Source organism: Sturnus vulgaris, chromosome 31 (assembly GCF_052056855.1).
Source record: "Sturnus vulgaris isolate bStuVul1 chromosome 31, bStuVul1.hap1, whole genome shotgun sequence".
NCBI lineage: Eukaryota > Metazoa > Chordata > Aves > Passeriformes > Sturnidae > Sturnus > Sturnus vulgaris.
The window spans coordinates 1,624,448-1,640,117 of record NC_142273.1 but is presented as its reverse complement, the minus strand read 5'-3'; the positions used below and the strand labels follow the sequence as shown (position 1 = coordinate 1,640,117).

General features: G+C 56.7%; 3 protein-coding genes across 3 annotated transcripts; 2 read left to right on the top strand and 1 right to left on the bottom strand.

Moving 5' to 3' along the window:
• The first annotated feature begins 215 nt into the window (after positions 1 to 215).
• PMF1 (polyamine modulated factor 1) lies at positions 216 to 4,830 on the top strand. The gene is made up of 5 exons (XM_014892790.2): positions 216 to 1,036; positions 1,643 to 1,748; positions 2,393 to 2,493; positions 3,160 to 3,355; positions 3,698 to 4,830. The coding sequence occupies exons 1-5, from the start codon at positions 897 to 899 to the stop codon at positions 3,749 to 3,751; spliced, it is 597 nt and encodes a 198-aa protein (XP_014748276.2). The 5' UTR covers positions 216 to 896; the 3' UTR covers positions 3,752 to 4,830.
• A 146-nt stretch (positions 4,831 to 4,976) lies between these two features.
• On the top strand, positions 4,977 to 6,544 carry BGLAP (bone gamma-carboxyglutamate protein). Its single transcript, XM_088181130.1, has 4 exons — positions 4,977 to 5,676; positions 5,940 to 5,978; positions 6,107 to 6,173; positions 6,296 to 6,544. Exons 1-4 carry the CDS (start codon positions 5,520 to 5,522, stop codon positions 6,423 to 6,425), a joined length of 393 nt encoding a protein of 130 aa, XP_088037256.1. The 5' UTR covers positions 4,977 to 5,519; the 3' UTR covers positions 6,426 to 6,544.
• A 437-nt stretch (positions 6,545 to 6,981) lies between these two features.
• PAQR6 (progestin and adipoQ receptor family member 6) lies at positions 6,982 to 9,107 on the bottom strand. Its single transcript, XM_088180999.1, is given in 6 exon segments — positions 6,982 to 7,023; positions 7,658 to 7,681; positions 7,855 to 8,047; positions 8,736 to 8,750; positions 8,752 to 8,849; positions 9,057 to 9,107. Coding segments are annotated over 6 exon segments (423 nt in total).
• Between the last annotated feature and the right edge of the window lie 6,563 nt (positions 9,108 to 15,670).

Here is a 15,670-nt window from a genome sequence, read left to right as displayed (position 1 = left end):
GTTTAAAAGCACATGACTCCATGCCAGGGGAGGTTGCTGCTTCTTGTCCTGTCATGGAAAGAGTTTCACCCTTTGCCTTTGGACTAGGGCTAGGAGAGGGACGTGAGCTGCCTGAGAACGCAGTGACGAGTGGCTAAAGGAGCCAGGGAAAACCGGCTGGAGCACGTGGAGTGCCTGGAAGCAGCAGTGACCCAGAGCCGCCCTGAGGACGCAGGCTGAGTCCTGGTTGGCTGCTACATGGGAAATGTTGTTTTTATTATTCTCTAACCGAGCTGAACTTTACTGCTTCTTTCCTCACTCAGTTCGTCAGGCTCGATCGTTTTATTTCACTAAACGATCGAGAGCCCCAGTCACTGGGGGGCAGAAGGGCGGCATTTCCACGGGGACTGGGGACAGAAGGACGCTTTATCACGCTGGTTCGCTTCAGGGCGGGGCGTAGCTCCGCGCCGGGAGGCGGCAGCTTCTTCTCGCGGTGGTTTTTGTGGCGTTTTGGGCTCGAAGCGGGAGCGGCCGGGCCGGGTCCACGCTCTCTGTGTTCCCGCTCTCTCTCTCTGTTCCCCGCGCGCGCTCGCTCTCGCTCTCTCTCTGTTTCCGCGCTCTCTCTGTTCCCGCGCTCTCTCTCTCTCTCTTTCTGTTCCCGCGCTCTCTTTCTGTTCCCGCGCTCTCTCTGTTCCCGCGCTCTCTCTTTTTCTCTCTCTCTGTTCCCTCTCTCTCTCTCTCTCTCTCTGTTCCCGCGCTCTCTCTGTTCCCGCGCTCTCTCTCTGTTCCCGCGCTCTCTCTGTTCCCGCGCTCTCTCTCTCTCTCTCTCTCTCTCTCTCTCTGTTCCCGCGCTCGCGGCGGGGGCGGGGCCAGGCGCTCCGGCCAATGAGCAGCGGCGGCCCCGGGCGAGCGGCGCTATGGCGGCGGCGGGCGGCGATGGCGGTGCGGGGGCGGCGGAGGACGCGGGTGCCGGTGGAGGCGAGGCGGCCCTGGGTCGCGCCCAGGTGTTCGCCACCGTGGTGGACACGTTCCTGGAGAAGCTGGTGGCTGCCGGGAGGTGAGGCGGGAGCGGGGTCGCGCGGGGCGGGGGGAGACCCCTGTCCCAACTGCCATGATCCTGGGCCCAGTCGGATCCCCGGGAACGGCTCTGCCCCAGCTCTGAGCCTGGCCCTAGCCCTGTCCCCATCCCCTAACCCCACATCCGGCCCTGAGCCCGGCTCTGGCCCTGACCCCATCCCTAACCCTGCACCCAGCTCTGAGCCTGGCCCTGACCCTGATCCCATCCTTAACCCTGCACCCAGCTCTGAGCCTGGCCCTAACCCTGTCCCCATCCCTAATCCTGCACCCAGCTCTGAGCCTGGCCCTGGCCCTGACCCTGTCCCCATCCCTAACCCCACACCCGGCTCTGATCCGGCCCCATCCCTAACCCTGCACCCGGCCCTGAGCCTGGCTCTGACCCTGATCCCATCCCTAACCCTGCACCCAGCTCTGAGCCTGGCTCTGGCCCTGGCCCTGACCCTGTTCCCATCCCTAACCCCACACCCGGCTCTGACCCTGATCCCATCCCTAACCCTGCACCCAGCTCTGAGCCTGGCTCTAATCTCAGCCCCACTGTTACCCCAGTCCTGATCCTGCCCTCCTTCCCCCCTAATCGATCTTGCAGCTACCAGAGGTTCGTCAACTGCTACCGCTGTTTCTACAAGCTGCAGCCCCAGCTGACCAAGAGCATTTATGATCAGTTCATCTCCCAGCTACAGACTTCCATAAAGGTGAACGGGGAGAGAGCCTGGGTGGCTGCAAAGGGGCTTGGAGTGTCCAAAAGCGGGTTCAGAGCGCTGTGAAAAAGTGCTGAACTGGTTAATGTTAAAGGTGGCAAACACATTCCCTAAATGGCAAAAGCAGAAAGCTGAGGCTGCTCTCCAGAGTTCTGTCTTCCCCAGAAAAAGCTGTAGGATCGTTCAGGTTGGAAAACACCACTGGGATGGTGCTTGTCAGGTCCAAGCATTTCCCCAGCACTGCCAAGGCCACCACTAAACCATGTCCCTAAGTGCCACACCACACATTTGTTAAATACCCCCAGGGATGGTGGTTCCCAGGGTGTGTCCCTTCATCCAGGACAAAGCTGGAAGGACTAAGGGGGAATGGCTTCCCACTGCTGGAGGGCAGGGCTAGGTGGGATATTGGGAAAAAATTCTTCCGAGTGGGAGGTGAGTCACTGGCACAGGTTGCCCAGAGAAACTGTGAAAGAGTTTAAGGCCAGGTTGGATGGGGCTTGAAGCAACATGGTCTAGTGGAAGGCTGAATGAGATTTAAGGTCCCTTTGAACCCAAACAATTCCCTGATTCCGTGACCAGCAAAGGCTCACATGCAGAGTGGTGCCTGTGTTTTCTCACCTTGTGTCCTTCTTTCACAGGAGGAGATCCAGGAGGTGAAAAATGAAGGGAATCTGGAGAGACTCTTTAGTTCACTGGATAAGATCGTGGAGGAGGCAAAGGACCGGGAAGAGCCAGCGTGGTATGGATGGCCAGGGTTGGGGGTCCTGTCCCACAGGGGCAGCAGGCAGTTCCTGGGTGATGTTTGGGTGTCCTGTTGGCCTCATGCTGCAAGGGAGGGTCTGAAAGCTGCTGCATCTTTACAGCAATGTCACTGGGCCTAAACCTCGCAAAAATCAGTTTAATTTGTGCTTCTCTGGGTCCAGGATGCATTTCCATTCACTCCCTTAGTGCAGGGAGGTCAAGGCCACTGAAATGGGGGGAACAAGCCAATTCTGACCAATCCAAAGGGTTGATGGGATGTTTTGGGCACAGTGCCTGTCTGACAGCAGAGCTCCCCTGGGTGCTCTTTGTGTCCCTGGCTCAGCAGACACTGCAGGTGCTGTTTGGCCACCTGGGAATTGTAACCAGAAACACAAGATCTTGTGTTTTTATACTGAGGGGGGGAGTGACATCCTGCCTGCTCCAAGTATCCTCTTGCAGCCAGGCTTGGGGAAGGGTCTCTGTTCCCTCCAGTGGGGCTCTGCACTGGGGTCCCTGTTCTGGCTGCCCTCAGTTCCTTGTGCCAGAGGAAACTGGGAGCACAGAGCTGATCCCACCTGGCAGCAGTTCAGCATCCAAGTGGGCTGTGTGGGAGTAATGCTGGGCAGGATTGCTGCTCTCTGGCTGCCTCATGTGCTGTGTGCAGGCGGCCCAGCGGGATCCCAGAGCAGGATTTCCGCAGCACCGTGGTTCCCTACCTGCTGAAGCACCGCTCCCACCTGCGCAGAGTCCTCAGGGAGAAGGAGGAAGAGAACAGGAAGGTGGCTGAGTCCGTGCTGATGGGGAGGGACAGGATTGCAGAGCTGCAGCAGCTGATCCAGGCTCGCCAACAGTCCTGGCAGGTAAAAACAGACCAAACCAAACCAAACCAAACCAACCTCCTTCTCGCAGCACCCGCTGGGCTCAGTGGGGCCTGGAGTGACTTTCCAACCCTCCACTTCTCCAAGACCTCCCCAGCAGCCAAGTCCTGCTGAAACTTTAGGTGTGGACATTGTCTCTTGAGGTCTCAGGTGCTTTTCCCTGTGCAGTGGGTGGGATGTGGGATGGTCCCAGGGGAGATGAGGGGGGTGTGTTCTGTGCATGCAGGGGACAGCAGTGTGTGACACACTCAGCCCACATTCTGTCCTGAGCATGGCAGGGTGGGAGAATCATCATGCTGAAGTCTGTGGGTTGTGTTCTTCCAGGCCATCAGTAAGGAGCAACAAGAACTCATCATGACATTCCAGGAGCCCCAGTGAGGCTGCAGGATGTCCCACAGGCTCTGCTGAGACAGTTCATCATCCCAAAGCACTGGGACAAGGTGTGCACAGAACTCAGACTGAGAACCACCCTGTCAGGCCACTGGAGACTGCAGAGGGACTGAAACAGCTTCTGGACTGGCACAGTTTGATCAGATTTGGTGCAGAAACAAAAAAGACTTTGGGATCTTTGGAAATGGATGGCAATTCCGTATTTCCTACTCAGCTAGACACAGAGGAGTGTCACAAAGTGTGTCTGTGCTCTCATCTGCTCCACTCAGTGCTGTGACAAGCCTGATTCCAGTTACCACGTGTGGGGTTTTTTGGCTGTTTCAGCTGTGTGTTAGACAAAGTTCAGTGCCTTAAGCCCCAAGCCAGGCTGTGCCCCGGCCTGAGGAGCCCATGAGCAGGAGCACACACATCTGAGGGTGGGTCACAGCCAACACTCCTCACTGTACTTGCAGGTTTATTCAGTCTCCATGTGTTCAAACCACTGCCCATTGCAGATGTGGCAGCAGCTGCTGCACCACGTTCCTTGTTACCATTCATTCTGTTCTCCAAGTTATTTTCTAGCCCTGGTGCCCTCCCAGCAGCCTGAGGTATCTGGAGCTCTGGGCAGAGGTTGAAATGGCCCTGCCTCCACTTTGTGGGCTTGTGGCACAGGGGTTTAATGTTGTTCTGTGGAACCTTCTAGAACCAGACTGGTTTTCCCCACCCAGAGTTGTCTGTTACTGCCTCATCGGAAGTTTGTGGGCAGCATCTCCCTGGCACAGTGATGTGTGCCTCCAGCATGAACAGGTTGTTCCTTGGGGCTGGGCACGGAATGAGGGGAGTCCCCCCACACCTGATGAGGACTGAGAGAGGTTCTGAGTCCAGCTGCCACTGAGGGCAGCAGGTTCCATGGTCTGCACCCCAAGGAGAGGCCATGCCCTGGGAAAACTGGGGAGCAGCAGTGGCTGCTCGCACCACGCCCCAACCTCTGTTTGCAATTAGAGCCCTCGGCAGAGTGGCTGCAGCAGTTTCCCCTCTGCCTCCCCTTGCTGTGCTGGAATCTCAATAAATTGGAGCTGTTGTTTCGAGCTTGGCTCCCACTGCGTACTTGGCCCACGTACTCTGTACTTTATGGGTTTGTCTGACAAAGGCTCTGGTTCAGCAGTTCTGTCTGCCCTCTGCCTCAAAGCCTCCAGTTCCGCTTTTCAAGACAGGGCTGGGATTGAGAGGATCAAAACGTGGTCAGGATCTGAAAGAGGAATGTTGCTGAGGGGCTCTGACTGCCCTGGCCACGCAGCATCTGCCCCTGGCATGTGGCAGGGAGGAGCTGTGTGCAGACCAAGGGCACAGGCACCTGCTCGCCCTCCTCCAGGGCTCAGTGCAACAATGCCACAACAGAAACACGTGCTGGTCCCCCAAAAGTGGGCCAGCAAGTTCCTGCTCGCCTTGTACATGGAGGAAAACCCCCCAGGTTTTGGCAGGAAAATCTCCCAGTGTCACAGAAGACAATTCTAGGATCCAGCAGTGGGAACTGGGACAGGGCAGTGGGTGACTGGGGAGTGCAGCGAGGAGCCCCCAGTGCCCCATCACCCATTCCAGTGGGGACTGGGTACTGCCAGGCTGGCAGGGCTGGGCCCACCAAGTCCCCCCTGGCCTGGGGCCACTTTTCCCTCCCTTTGTGGGCTCTGGCTGGTCATAGGGGAGCCAAGTTCATCCCAAACCACAATTGCCACCTCTGCCGGCAGCTCCGGCCACAGTGGATGTGCTGGAAATAACCATGATGAGGCCATGCCCCCCCTTTGCCAGGGCCACAGGACCCTATAAAGACACCCAGGGAGCCAGGGCTGCACTCAGCCCAGCACAGGAAGGCACCATGAAGTCCCTCATCGTGCTGACCCTCTTGGCCCTGCTCACCTTCGGCCTCTGCCGCAGAGGTATGAGGGGTCTGGGGCTGATGGGGACAGTGGGGGTGATTCTGTGCCCTGGGAAGGGCTCTGGAGGGAGCAAAGGGACTGGGAAAAATTTGCTGAGCCTTGAGGTTGGGGGCATGGGGCTGCAATAGAGAGACAGGGAGTTGGACATGCTTTAATAGATTGAGGGGGGTCTCAGTGAGGGATCTGAGCTCCAAAAAGACTGGAGTGAGAGCAGAGCCCACATGGGGCCTTCCTGAGCCCACCCGCCCCTCTCTGTCTCACAGCTGCCGATGGCTCCACCAATGACTCGCCCAGCTCTGAAGGTGAGTGACTGCAGCTGCTCGGCCTTGCTGCCCTGGGGGGAAGGGGGGACATGAGCCCCCTGACCAGCCCCACTGCCCTGGGGAGGAGGGGGACATGGCCCCCCTGACCCGGCACACTGTCCCTGCAGCCTTTGTCTCCAGACGTGCCAGCGCTGAGGTGGTGCAGAGGCAGAAGCGGAATTATGGTTATGACAGGTAGTGCTTGGTCCTGCTGGGTGAGGGATCAGAGCCCCAGGTGAGGGGAGGCTGGCTCAGCCCCTCCCCAGGAGCCTCCAGCTCCCATGGGACCCCCCAACACCCCCATTTGTCCCCAGCAGTGTTTATGGAGCCCCACGGGACCCGCTGGAGGCCAAGCGCGAGGTGTGCGAGCTCAACCCCGACTGTGACGAGCTGGCTGATCAGATTGGATTCCAGGAGGCTTATCGGCGCTACTACGGCCTCGTGTAGCCCCAGCCGCCCCCTTCCGTGCTGTGGGGCAGGGGCTGAGCTCCCATAACCCTACGTCAGCCCTCCCCCTCTGCACCTTCACCCTCTCACCCTTTCTGTTAGTCCTGGAAAGAAATAAATGCAAATGGTGGAACCAGTTCCTTCCCAAGCTTGGGGCGTGGGTGGGTGGGAGGCTGCAGTGGATGTGCCCCATGTCACCCACCCCACACAGCTGAGGACTCCTGATTTCCCTCCCTGTGCCCCCCCAGGCTCCAAGGAGGAGTGGTGCTGCCACCCCCAGATCTGCTCCCAGCAGTGGGGAGCCCAGAGCTGCACCGTCATTATTCCAATTTAACTGAAAGCTGCTTCTCCCAAGCGTGGGATCATTGGGGAACAGCAGAGCTGCTCCATGCACCCCGGGGCCCTGTGGTCTGCCCAGGAATTTCATCACAAACCACCTTAATTACTCATTAACCTTGAGACATACACGCATGTTTATACCGCTGGGTCCCCACATAGGATGACACATTCTCCCTGCCCCAAATTCATGGAATCACTACTGGTTGGCATTAAAGAACTAAGGCACAGACTGGGTGAAGAGGGAGTCAGGAGAAGGATACTGCAAGACACCCAATAGCAGGGGCCACCACAAAGAGGCTGCCCGGATGCTGGGTCCTCACAGGCTCTGCAGCCCAGCCCCTCACACACAGTGTCACAGCTCCTTCCAGTGCCCAGCCCCAGTGGGGAGCCACCAGAGCCACCAGGGGTCTGGGGCAAGGCCACAGTCAAGGCACTGGTGATGACAGTGTCACCCACAAGGTGCTTGAGGTCCTGGTGGGGCTCGGGTGGCCCCACAGCCAGGCCTGGTGCATGCACACATCACAGAGGATGTTCCTCCAGCTGCAAGAACAGATGTGGTAAAGCTGGTGGCTGTGTCCTGCCAGGCGGAGAGGCCATCACCCATGGCTGCTGGGGCTCCCTGTACAGCTCCTGCTGCAAGGGGCTGCTCTGGGGCTGGGGAGTGCTGGTTACTGATGCAGTCAGAGCAGCACAAGGCACTGGGGCAGGTGGGATGTGAAGAAGCCAGTGCACAGTGCAGGGGAGGTGGTGGCAGGACCTGACCTCAGCTTCACTCCAGACACAATCACATCAGCAGCAGCAGAGGAGCTGTGGAGAGGAGGGTGAGAAGCAGCAAGGAGCCCTCTGGAAGCACCCTGGGGGCACCTGACTCGCCCCAGGCCACCCTGACTCACCGGGTAGAAGAGCAGGATGTTGTCCTAGAGGAAGGGGCACACAAAAGTCACCATCTGCAGCACCTTGCTCAGCTGGGAATGCTCCAGCTTGGGGAAATTGTGAAGGGGGAATGGGTGGGGGGGCACGGACCCCTGTCAGCTTCCACAGCGAGGACCCCGCAAAAACTTTGGCTTTTGGTCTGAGCAGGGGGAATCACCAAGAGGACCAAAAAGTTGAGAAAGAGGAAACCTCCAGCACCAGTTTTCTTATCCCAAACATACTGGGAATAGCAAGAGAGGCCAGTGGAGATGAAGGAGTTCAAAACAGCCACAGGGACAAGGCAACGGTGCCAGACATTGCTGACCCAGGAGTCTGGCATCGTGCAGGCACCACGCAGGCGAACGTGCAGCCTGTGACAGACACAGGTTCCATGGTGTCTGCAGCTCCTTGTGCCAGCCCATCCCTGTGCCAGCCCACCCCCGTGCCAGCCCATCCCTGTGCCAGCCCACCCCCGTGCCAGCCCATCTCCACAGAATCTCTCCCAGGCCGTAGCAGCTGAGGGCTCTGCAGTCACAGATGGAGCAGATGTGGTGGGCAGGCACCAACAAAGAGTTGAAGAGGTGGGCACAGATGGGGAAAAAGGGGTAGGGGTAGACAAGCAGCAGGCAGATGAGCTGTGGCCAGCGATGGGGCCAGTAGATCTCCAGGGAGGATGAGAGCATCAGGCATGAAACACCTGCTGGCACAGCATATTTTGAGGTGAGCTCTGTCTCTGTCCCTGTCCTCATGCTTGTCTTCATCTCTATCCTCTCCTCATCCCTATCCCTGTCTGGTCCCTAACCCCATCTCTGTCCCAGGCCCTGTCCCTAATTCCATCCCTATCCCCATTGCCATCCTCTCTTTGTCCCCATCTCCACCCTCTTCTCATCCCCATCTGTGTCCCCATCTCCACAACCGTCTCCCTGTCTCCATTTCCATCCCATCATTTCATCACTCCCATCCTTGTCCCTGTTCCCATCACATCTCCATCCCCATGCCCATCACTATTCCTCTTCCCATTCTCATCTCCATCCCTGTCCCCATCCCTCCCTGGTCAGCAGGAAGTGTGTCCAGGACTGTCTCAATCATCATCTGAAAGGAGCTGAGGGCACAGTGAAGGGCTGAACTCTTGGGATGCCAGTGCCCCAACATGATCCCATCCTCCCAGAAGATCTGTGGGGACAGCAAGGCTGGTCAGGGGCCACCCCAGGGGGAGAAGGGCAGCCCAAGAGCTGCTTTGGGATTAGGGTGGGCTGGGAGTACCTCCCAGCTGAAACGAGATTTCATGGGGAGTCCAGGTGATTTCCAACCTTGGATGAGGGAACTGGAGGAAGAAGCCTGGGGGCAGAGCCTCCCCCTACCCCAGCCACACACACACACCTGAGGCACCTGGTGGACCCTGAAGAGCTGCTGCAGCTTTACCAGCAGCATGGTGAGGCCACGGCACTCAGCGTGAGAGAGAGGTTGGGTCTGCAGGACCAAGCCCACTGGGGAATGGGGACTGTGGCTGCAGGAGCCAGGACAGACACACCCAGGAAGGCTCCTGGCTTTTTTCCAAGGTTGTATGCAGCAAAGCCTGCTTTCCGTTTGGCTCTTCCAGAGAGCCACTGACTGGACAGGATGAGAGAGCACATTAGGGTCAGGGGTGGGGGCTGGTGGTCCAGGGTGCTGCAGGAAAGAATGAGATCCTGCTTCGTCCTCCACACCACTGTACACCCTCTCCCCCGGAGAGGCTCCCAACCCCACAGATGTCCCTGTTAGATTCAGGCTTAGGAGCATCTTGGCAGGAACAAGCCCCCGGGGACAGCCTGCAGCCCCCGCAAGCCCCAGCCCAGCCAAGTTACTATGCAGGGCCTGATAGAAGACACTGAACTGGGCAGCTGGGGAAACTGGGGAAACTGGGGCAACAGGGAGAGCAGCTCAGCAGCACCAGGGGTGCTATAAACATCCCACTCACCTCTCAGCCCAAAACTCACCCAGTGGTTTAGAGGAAGGAAAACCCGCAATGATCCAAAGGTATCTGGACAAAGTTCTGCTGCTCTGCACTGAGCAGGAGCCGGGGCAGTGCTGGCACCAGGGGTGTGGGGGCTGAGCCCCCTCCCCAGCACTGCCATGGGCTGGGGGTCTCGGTCCTGCCACTGCCACTGGCTGCCCTTCTCCTGGCTCCATTCTGGGTCCCCCCTGGCAGCAGGGGCAGACTCTGCAGGGGCTCGAAGGCAACAGTGCTGGACAGATTACCGAGCCTGCCACGGCCTTGCTTTGGTTGAGAGCCTCCCAAATTCCTGCTGAAGACACGACCCCTTACTGTGCATGACGGGTATATGGGAGCCTCCAGTGCTGGAGGGGCCACTGGAAGGCAGTTCTAGGCACCGGACTTTAAATGCCACCAAACTGGGAGAGCCAGAGGAGGTGACAAAGCCGAGTGCAGGTCCACGCAGGGGGACTCAGTAACACCCATCGGGTCACACTGCAGAGTCCCAGCAGAGGAGATCTGAGAGGGCACAGGTGGAGAAAGCAAATCTGGGGAGACAGAACTGACCTGGCAGCGGCTCCAGCTTAGTCCCCAGGGGCAAATGCCAGCAGAAGGTCCATGCTGCAGCTGGATGGTGCTCAGGGGACAGAGGACTGTACTGGGAGCAGGATGGATGCTTTCCAAAGCTCCTATCTTTGGGGATTTCTTGGTCCCCAGAGGACTCCTGTTGAGTGCTGGGCACAGCATGAGCAACTCAAAAACACCATATTCCTGTCCCAAAGTGCCCAAGGTGCAGGCTGGTCCATACCAGGGCTCTGCTGCTCTGGTGGCCCCAGCCAAGGGGAAATCACTTGTCCCAGGGGTGTTGGCAAAGGGAGGGTTTGGGGTCTCTACATTGGGATGCAGACCCTGGTGGTGAGGAAAATAACCAGTGAGGCACAGCAAACCTAGGCAGGGAGATTTTCAAGGCAGGGGAATGACACATCTGTACCAGAAGTGGGAAGAAGTGCAGAAAAGGAAGGGAAGAGGCTGTGAGTGGGGCTAGAGAGACAGCAGCTCCTCGGGGTCCTTGAGGATTCAGCTCCACAATGAGCAGGACCAGAGGTCCCAGCCCCTGACCAGTGTTGTGGCCTTTTCCTGCTTCAATTTCACCTCAGTCTATCCCCATGAAAGGGCTGTGGGACAAACCCTCACTCATGGACCCCCCACAGCAACATCATCCTGCATGGACCCATGATGGAGGCTCAGGGTTTGTTACAGGGTTGGTGGCCTCTTCCAAGCTGGCAGAAGCATTCCCAGCCCTGTGCATTCCCAGCCAGCAGTGACAGTCCCCTTCGGCCAGCTCAGCCTTGGGACAGGGCAGGTCTCACTCCCAGCCCATTTCCCTACTGGGGACTGAAGCTGGATTCACTTTTTCACAACCACCCTTCCACCAGTGGCAGCCTCCAAAGAACTCGAGAGAAAATTATGACAGTGCTCAGCTTGGTGCTCCCCACCAGGGGAGGCAGATCAGGGAGCTTTGACAGCAATGAATTTATTTTCTCTCCCTACCCCCCAGCTATCCTTGGCACTAGGGCATGGTGGGACCCTTGCATAGCCCAATCTCCAGCCTGCAGCCCCCAGCCCACTCTGTCCCAGCACCTTGAATGGACACTGGAAAGTCACACATTTTAAAAATTTACACTTCCCTGTCTCCCACTTCTCCACTCCCTTTCCCCCATTAGAAGTGAGCTGCAAAGGCCTGGATGAGCTGTGCCAGGTCCTTGTGCAGGGTCAGGGGTGCTCCTGTGGCAGCAGCATGCAGCGTCCTAGCAAGAGGCTGAAGTCATCCCAAATCACACAGGCGGCAAGGGAAATGCTATTCCCATCACAGGGATAAGGAAGGACCCACCTGCACTTCTTTACTGGAAAGTTTGGTCAGCAAAGCTTATGCTCGAGGGTAGATTTACAGATGGAAAACACAATCAGCGCCAGGGCTGCACAAGAAAGGTGGGATGGGCTGGGAACGACCACAGGACACAAAGTACAAACATCTGGTATTTTATTAAGCCAGTTGCTGTGTTCAGACCATGGTCAGGCATATGCTGGGAGCCCCAGCTCCTCCTCTTCCAGCTGGGCCCCATGTCCCCTCGTCCCTCACTGAAAACAATTCTCCCTGGCTCTGCAAGGGCTGAGGAGAGGTGATTGTCCCTCGCCTCAAACCTCAAACCTCCAGTCCCCTCACTGCAAGTGGCACGGCCAGCAACATGACCCCTGTGCCAGCTCGCCTTGTCCCCAGCCTGGCCAGCCTGGCCAGTGCTCCTGCACACCAAGAAGGAAAAGAGCCCTAAATTGAAGATGCAAGACAAAACCCGAGACATTGCGGGTGGCCTCAAGCCAAGCAAGGATGGGACGAGAGGAGCTGCTTGGAACAGCCCATGAAACCATGGAGCAGAAGCCCAACAAGCACCAGTGACTGTGTCCACCATGGTTTGGGGACAGCCCAGCTAGTCTCAGCCACCACAGACCTGTGTCCTCCCAGCAAGGAGTCACCCCAAAAACCCCCAACAGCTCAACAGGGTGGTAACGAAGAGAAAAACCAAACCAAAGAAACACACCAGAACATACGAAAACTCTTATTTTCAGCCCACAAGATGGTTTTTCTGTTTGTTCTCCTTCACAGCACAGCAGGCACTTACAGCTGCTCCGGGGAAGCCTGGAGCTGGTGCAGGAGCAGCACTGCAGTGAAGAGCCATGGCCAGGGCCTGCACAGTCTCCATCCTGCCTGATGCTCTCCTGATGAGGCAGCTCATGGCTCTTGCTTGGAGCAGGATTCACAGCGTGGGGGCTCTCAGGGGTGCAGCACCAGAGCAGCCACAGGCTGCACAGAGCCTCCCACTGACCATCCCATTTGCTTCCACCCCAAGACCCACTTCCTATCAGCATTCACCATGCCAGGGGAGAAATGCAGTGGCCCTTGGACAGAGCAGATCTGTTTGAGGAGGAAACTCCTCAAACTCAGCTCATCCTGACTGCTGGGATGGGGGCAGAGAAGTGCCTTCCTTTACCCCAATCTTGGGGGTGACATGTTGAGTCCCCTCAGAAGGCCACACTTGCTGGAGGACACCACATGCCATCTCCCCAAGGCTGCTCTGCAGCCACACTGCTCCCACACTGCAGAGCCTCTTAGTTTTTCTGCTCTGGGTATCTCTGACTGGGGATGCAAACCCAAAAACCAGGTCCTCAAGCACAGCTGTGTGAGAGGAAGACAGTAGCATAGGGACCCTTCAGGTGTCCTTTTTAAAGGTCACAGTCCCTCCCCATCCCGCCCAGAGTGGAAGGTGCCATGGGGGCAGCCAGGATGCTCCACTGCATGGGGAGGGCATCCTTCTCCCCTCCAGGTATGCAAAACCTTGGAATATTAAACCAAGCCCTCAGGGGACCAGAGCTAAGGGACAGCTGTGAGCAACCCCTGCTGTCACCATGCAGCCCCACAGGGGCTCACAGCAGCTCCACTGCATCTGGTTACAGAAATGGAGTTTATTTACTTTTATTCTTAAACTGGATCCTGTGCCCACACAAGGCCTCAGTGACTCAGAACACAGCTCCTCCTCAGCCTGCCCAAATGCACAGCACTCGGCTCCCAGCTGCCACCCTGCCCAGCTGTGGAGCCACAAGAACTGAAAGCACTTGCCAAGAACCGAAACACCTGCCATCAGTGGGACAGGCCTTCCCTCTGGGCTGCTGCTTTACCTGTGCTGCTCTTCTCTCCCCTCAAGATCCAGCCAGGACCTAAGGAATGCTCGACCCCAGCTCCTCACTGCTTTGACCATAGCCCAGCAATGCTTCTCTTCACCAACCCCAAGTGCAAGGGTGACACTGAGACTTTCATGACACACACTGGGCTCAGCCCCAGTGACGTCCAGACTCCTCTGCTTCACTCAGCAGCCAGGATTGGTGGGGGGGTTTCTTCAGCAGCAGGAAAAAGCAGAGCACATCAACCCTCCGTGCCTCCTGACAGACAAGGAGGGTTTCACCTCAAGAAAAGTCCCACAAGGTGACTCCCATCTCTTTTTCTACCCCATCAAACAGAAATAATGAGCTACACAAACAAATGGCTTCAAATAAAACCACTGGAGGAAAGAGTGACTGGGAGCTTTACAACCCATCTCAGATCTCCAAGAATCCCCAAGGTGTGCCGGAGTCTCTGAACTGTCTTCCATATGACCTTTTCTTGGCTTGGCCAAGCGAAGCATTCTAAGTTTCAGGGGCAGCTGTAAAAGGGAAGATCCTGCAGGGAAACCCTTGTCCCTCATAACCAGCCTGTCAGCCTCCAGGGATGGACCAGCTGTACCATGGAGGTTGGCATTTCCCTCTGCTGTGCTGTAGAGGAGCTGGAACTGGAAATCAATCCTCTGGTACTTGTGCTGGTATTTTTAGTTTTTACCTGAAAACAAGGAACATCCTGGCCCTGCAGTACAACACACCATGCTCGGAGCCTGCACAGAGTGGAGTATGTGGCTCAGCTTCTCATGTTATGCTCTGGCTGTAGCAGCTTCTGGCTGGCCCAAATGAGAACACAGTTAGAAGACTCCAGTGGTTTGTACTTGCATAGCTGCTGCTGGTTCATGTGGATGGAGACATCTGTTCCATGGGCACACAGAGGCAAGAGGGAGCATGAAGAGACTGCCCAGCCTCTCTCGTGCTGCCCTGCGAGCAACCTGCAGCTTCATATCCGAGCCAAGTGACAGCGTGTCAGACACAGGTTGAGTGAGATGCTGTCAGGATGGAGGTCTGAGGGATCCCTCACAGCTCACCCAGGAACCAGCTCTTCCAGCATCCGTGCAGACAGCATCAGCCCTCCTGTCTGGGATGCAAAAAGCACGGAACAGTCCGTGGGCTCAGTGCTCCCAGGCTGCAGTGGTCACGGCACGGCCTCTGCCAGCCCACAGGGACACGAGAAAGGGGGACACAAACACTCCAGCTCTGTCACCATCTCTAGCACAGCATTGCAGCAGTGATGCATCAAACAACCAGCAGAAAATAATGGCTTTGAGATTTTTCTTCCTCCTCCACACCCTATTGAAAGATTTAGTGGGGAAAAAAAGGGAAAAAAAGAAAAGATGAAAAAGAGGCTTTGGGTCCTTTGGAGACATCTGCTCCATCCCAGTGTTGCAGTGCTCAAGCCAAGCATTTTGAGCCTTAATGGTGTATGAATCCCACCCGGCTCTTCTTTTTCTTTCAGCAGTTCTGCCAGATTCCTCCTTTCCTCCAAGGTCTAATGCAAAGTGGGAGAAACTGGGGATGGGCTCCACATCCCCACAGAGTCCTGTGGCCTCCCTGGAGCAGCGTGGTCGAGCTCAGTGTTGCTCATGAAGTGTGCAGCTCCCAGAGAGTGGAGTGCAACATGGGGCTGCTCCCTCCTCACAGGCCAACATCCCTTTGCACTGAGCCTGCTCCATGAGGGCCTGGGAAAGGAAATAAATATGCTTGTTCTAAGACAAAAAAAAATTATATTAAGAGCTTTCCCCCTCTTTTAAATAGAGTGTTTCCTTTTTTCTGACGTTGGAAGAGTATCCAAAACCCCAAAGGAACTCCTCTTTTTTCTTTTTTTTTTAATATTATTCATATATATAAAAACTAAAAATTAAAAGGAAAAAACCCTTGAAAAATAATTAATTCAAAAGCAGGGGAGGGGGGAAATACTATCCACTTTCCTGTCCCCAGATTGCCAAACAAGAGCAAAACACTCTTTGGATCTTCTTTCCCAAGCCGGAGGGGTCTGTTTCTGCCACACTGGTTTGGTTTTGCTGAGGTTAAGTCCATGCTTTGAACCACCAGCCTGCTTCTGCTGGCCAAGCAAGCTTTGGGAGGAAGGAGGGGGTTGAAGGACTGCCCGTCTCTCGCCCATCTCTGCCGACTGGGAGAAGGGCAGAGCTCTGCCCCGGCCACACCGAGGGGCCTCTCTCAGAGCAGGTGGCGCCATCAGAGCTGTACAGCCGTCTGCTCAGGATGCAGGTGGAGGGTGTCAGTGTGCGTGCCC

Excerpts from the sequence above, each read along its gene's own strand:
- BGLAP (XM_088181130.1), top strand. The coding sequence starts at position 5,520 with ATGATGAGGCCATGCCCCCCCTTTGCCAGGGCCACAGGACCCTATAAA. Across the intron at positions 5,677-5,939 it reads CTTCGGCCTCTGCCGCAGAG|CTGCCGATGGCTCCACCAAT; the intron begins GTATGAGGGGTC and ends TCTGTCTCACAG. Across the intron at positions 5,979-6,106 it reads TGACTCGCCCAGCTCTGAAG|CCTTTGTCTCCAGACGTGCC; the intron begins GTGAGTGACTGC and ends CTGTCCCTGCAG.
- PMF1 (XM_014892790.2), top strand. The coding sequence starts at position 897 with ATGGCGGCGGCGGGCGGCGATGGCGGTGCGGGGGCGGCGGAGGACGCG. Across the intron at positions 2,494-3,159 it reads GACCGGGAAGAGCCAGCGTG|GCGGCCCAGCGGGATCCCAG; the intron begins GTATGGATGGCC and ends TGCTGTGTGCAG. Across the intron at positions 3,356-3,697 it reads CTCGCCAACAGTCCTGGCAG|GCCATCAGTAAGGAGCAACA; the intron begins GTAAAAACAGAC and ends GTGTTCTTCCAG.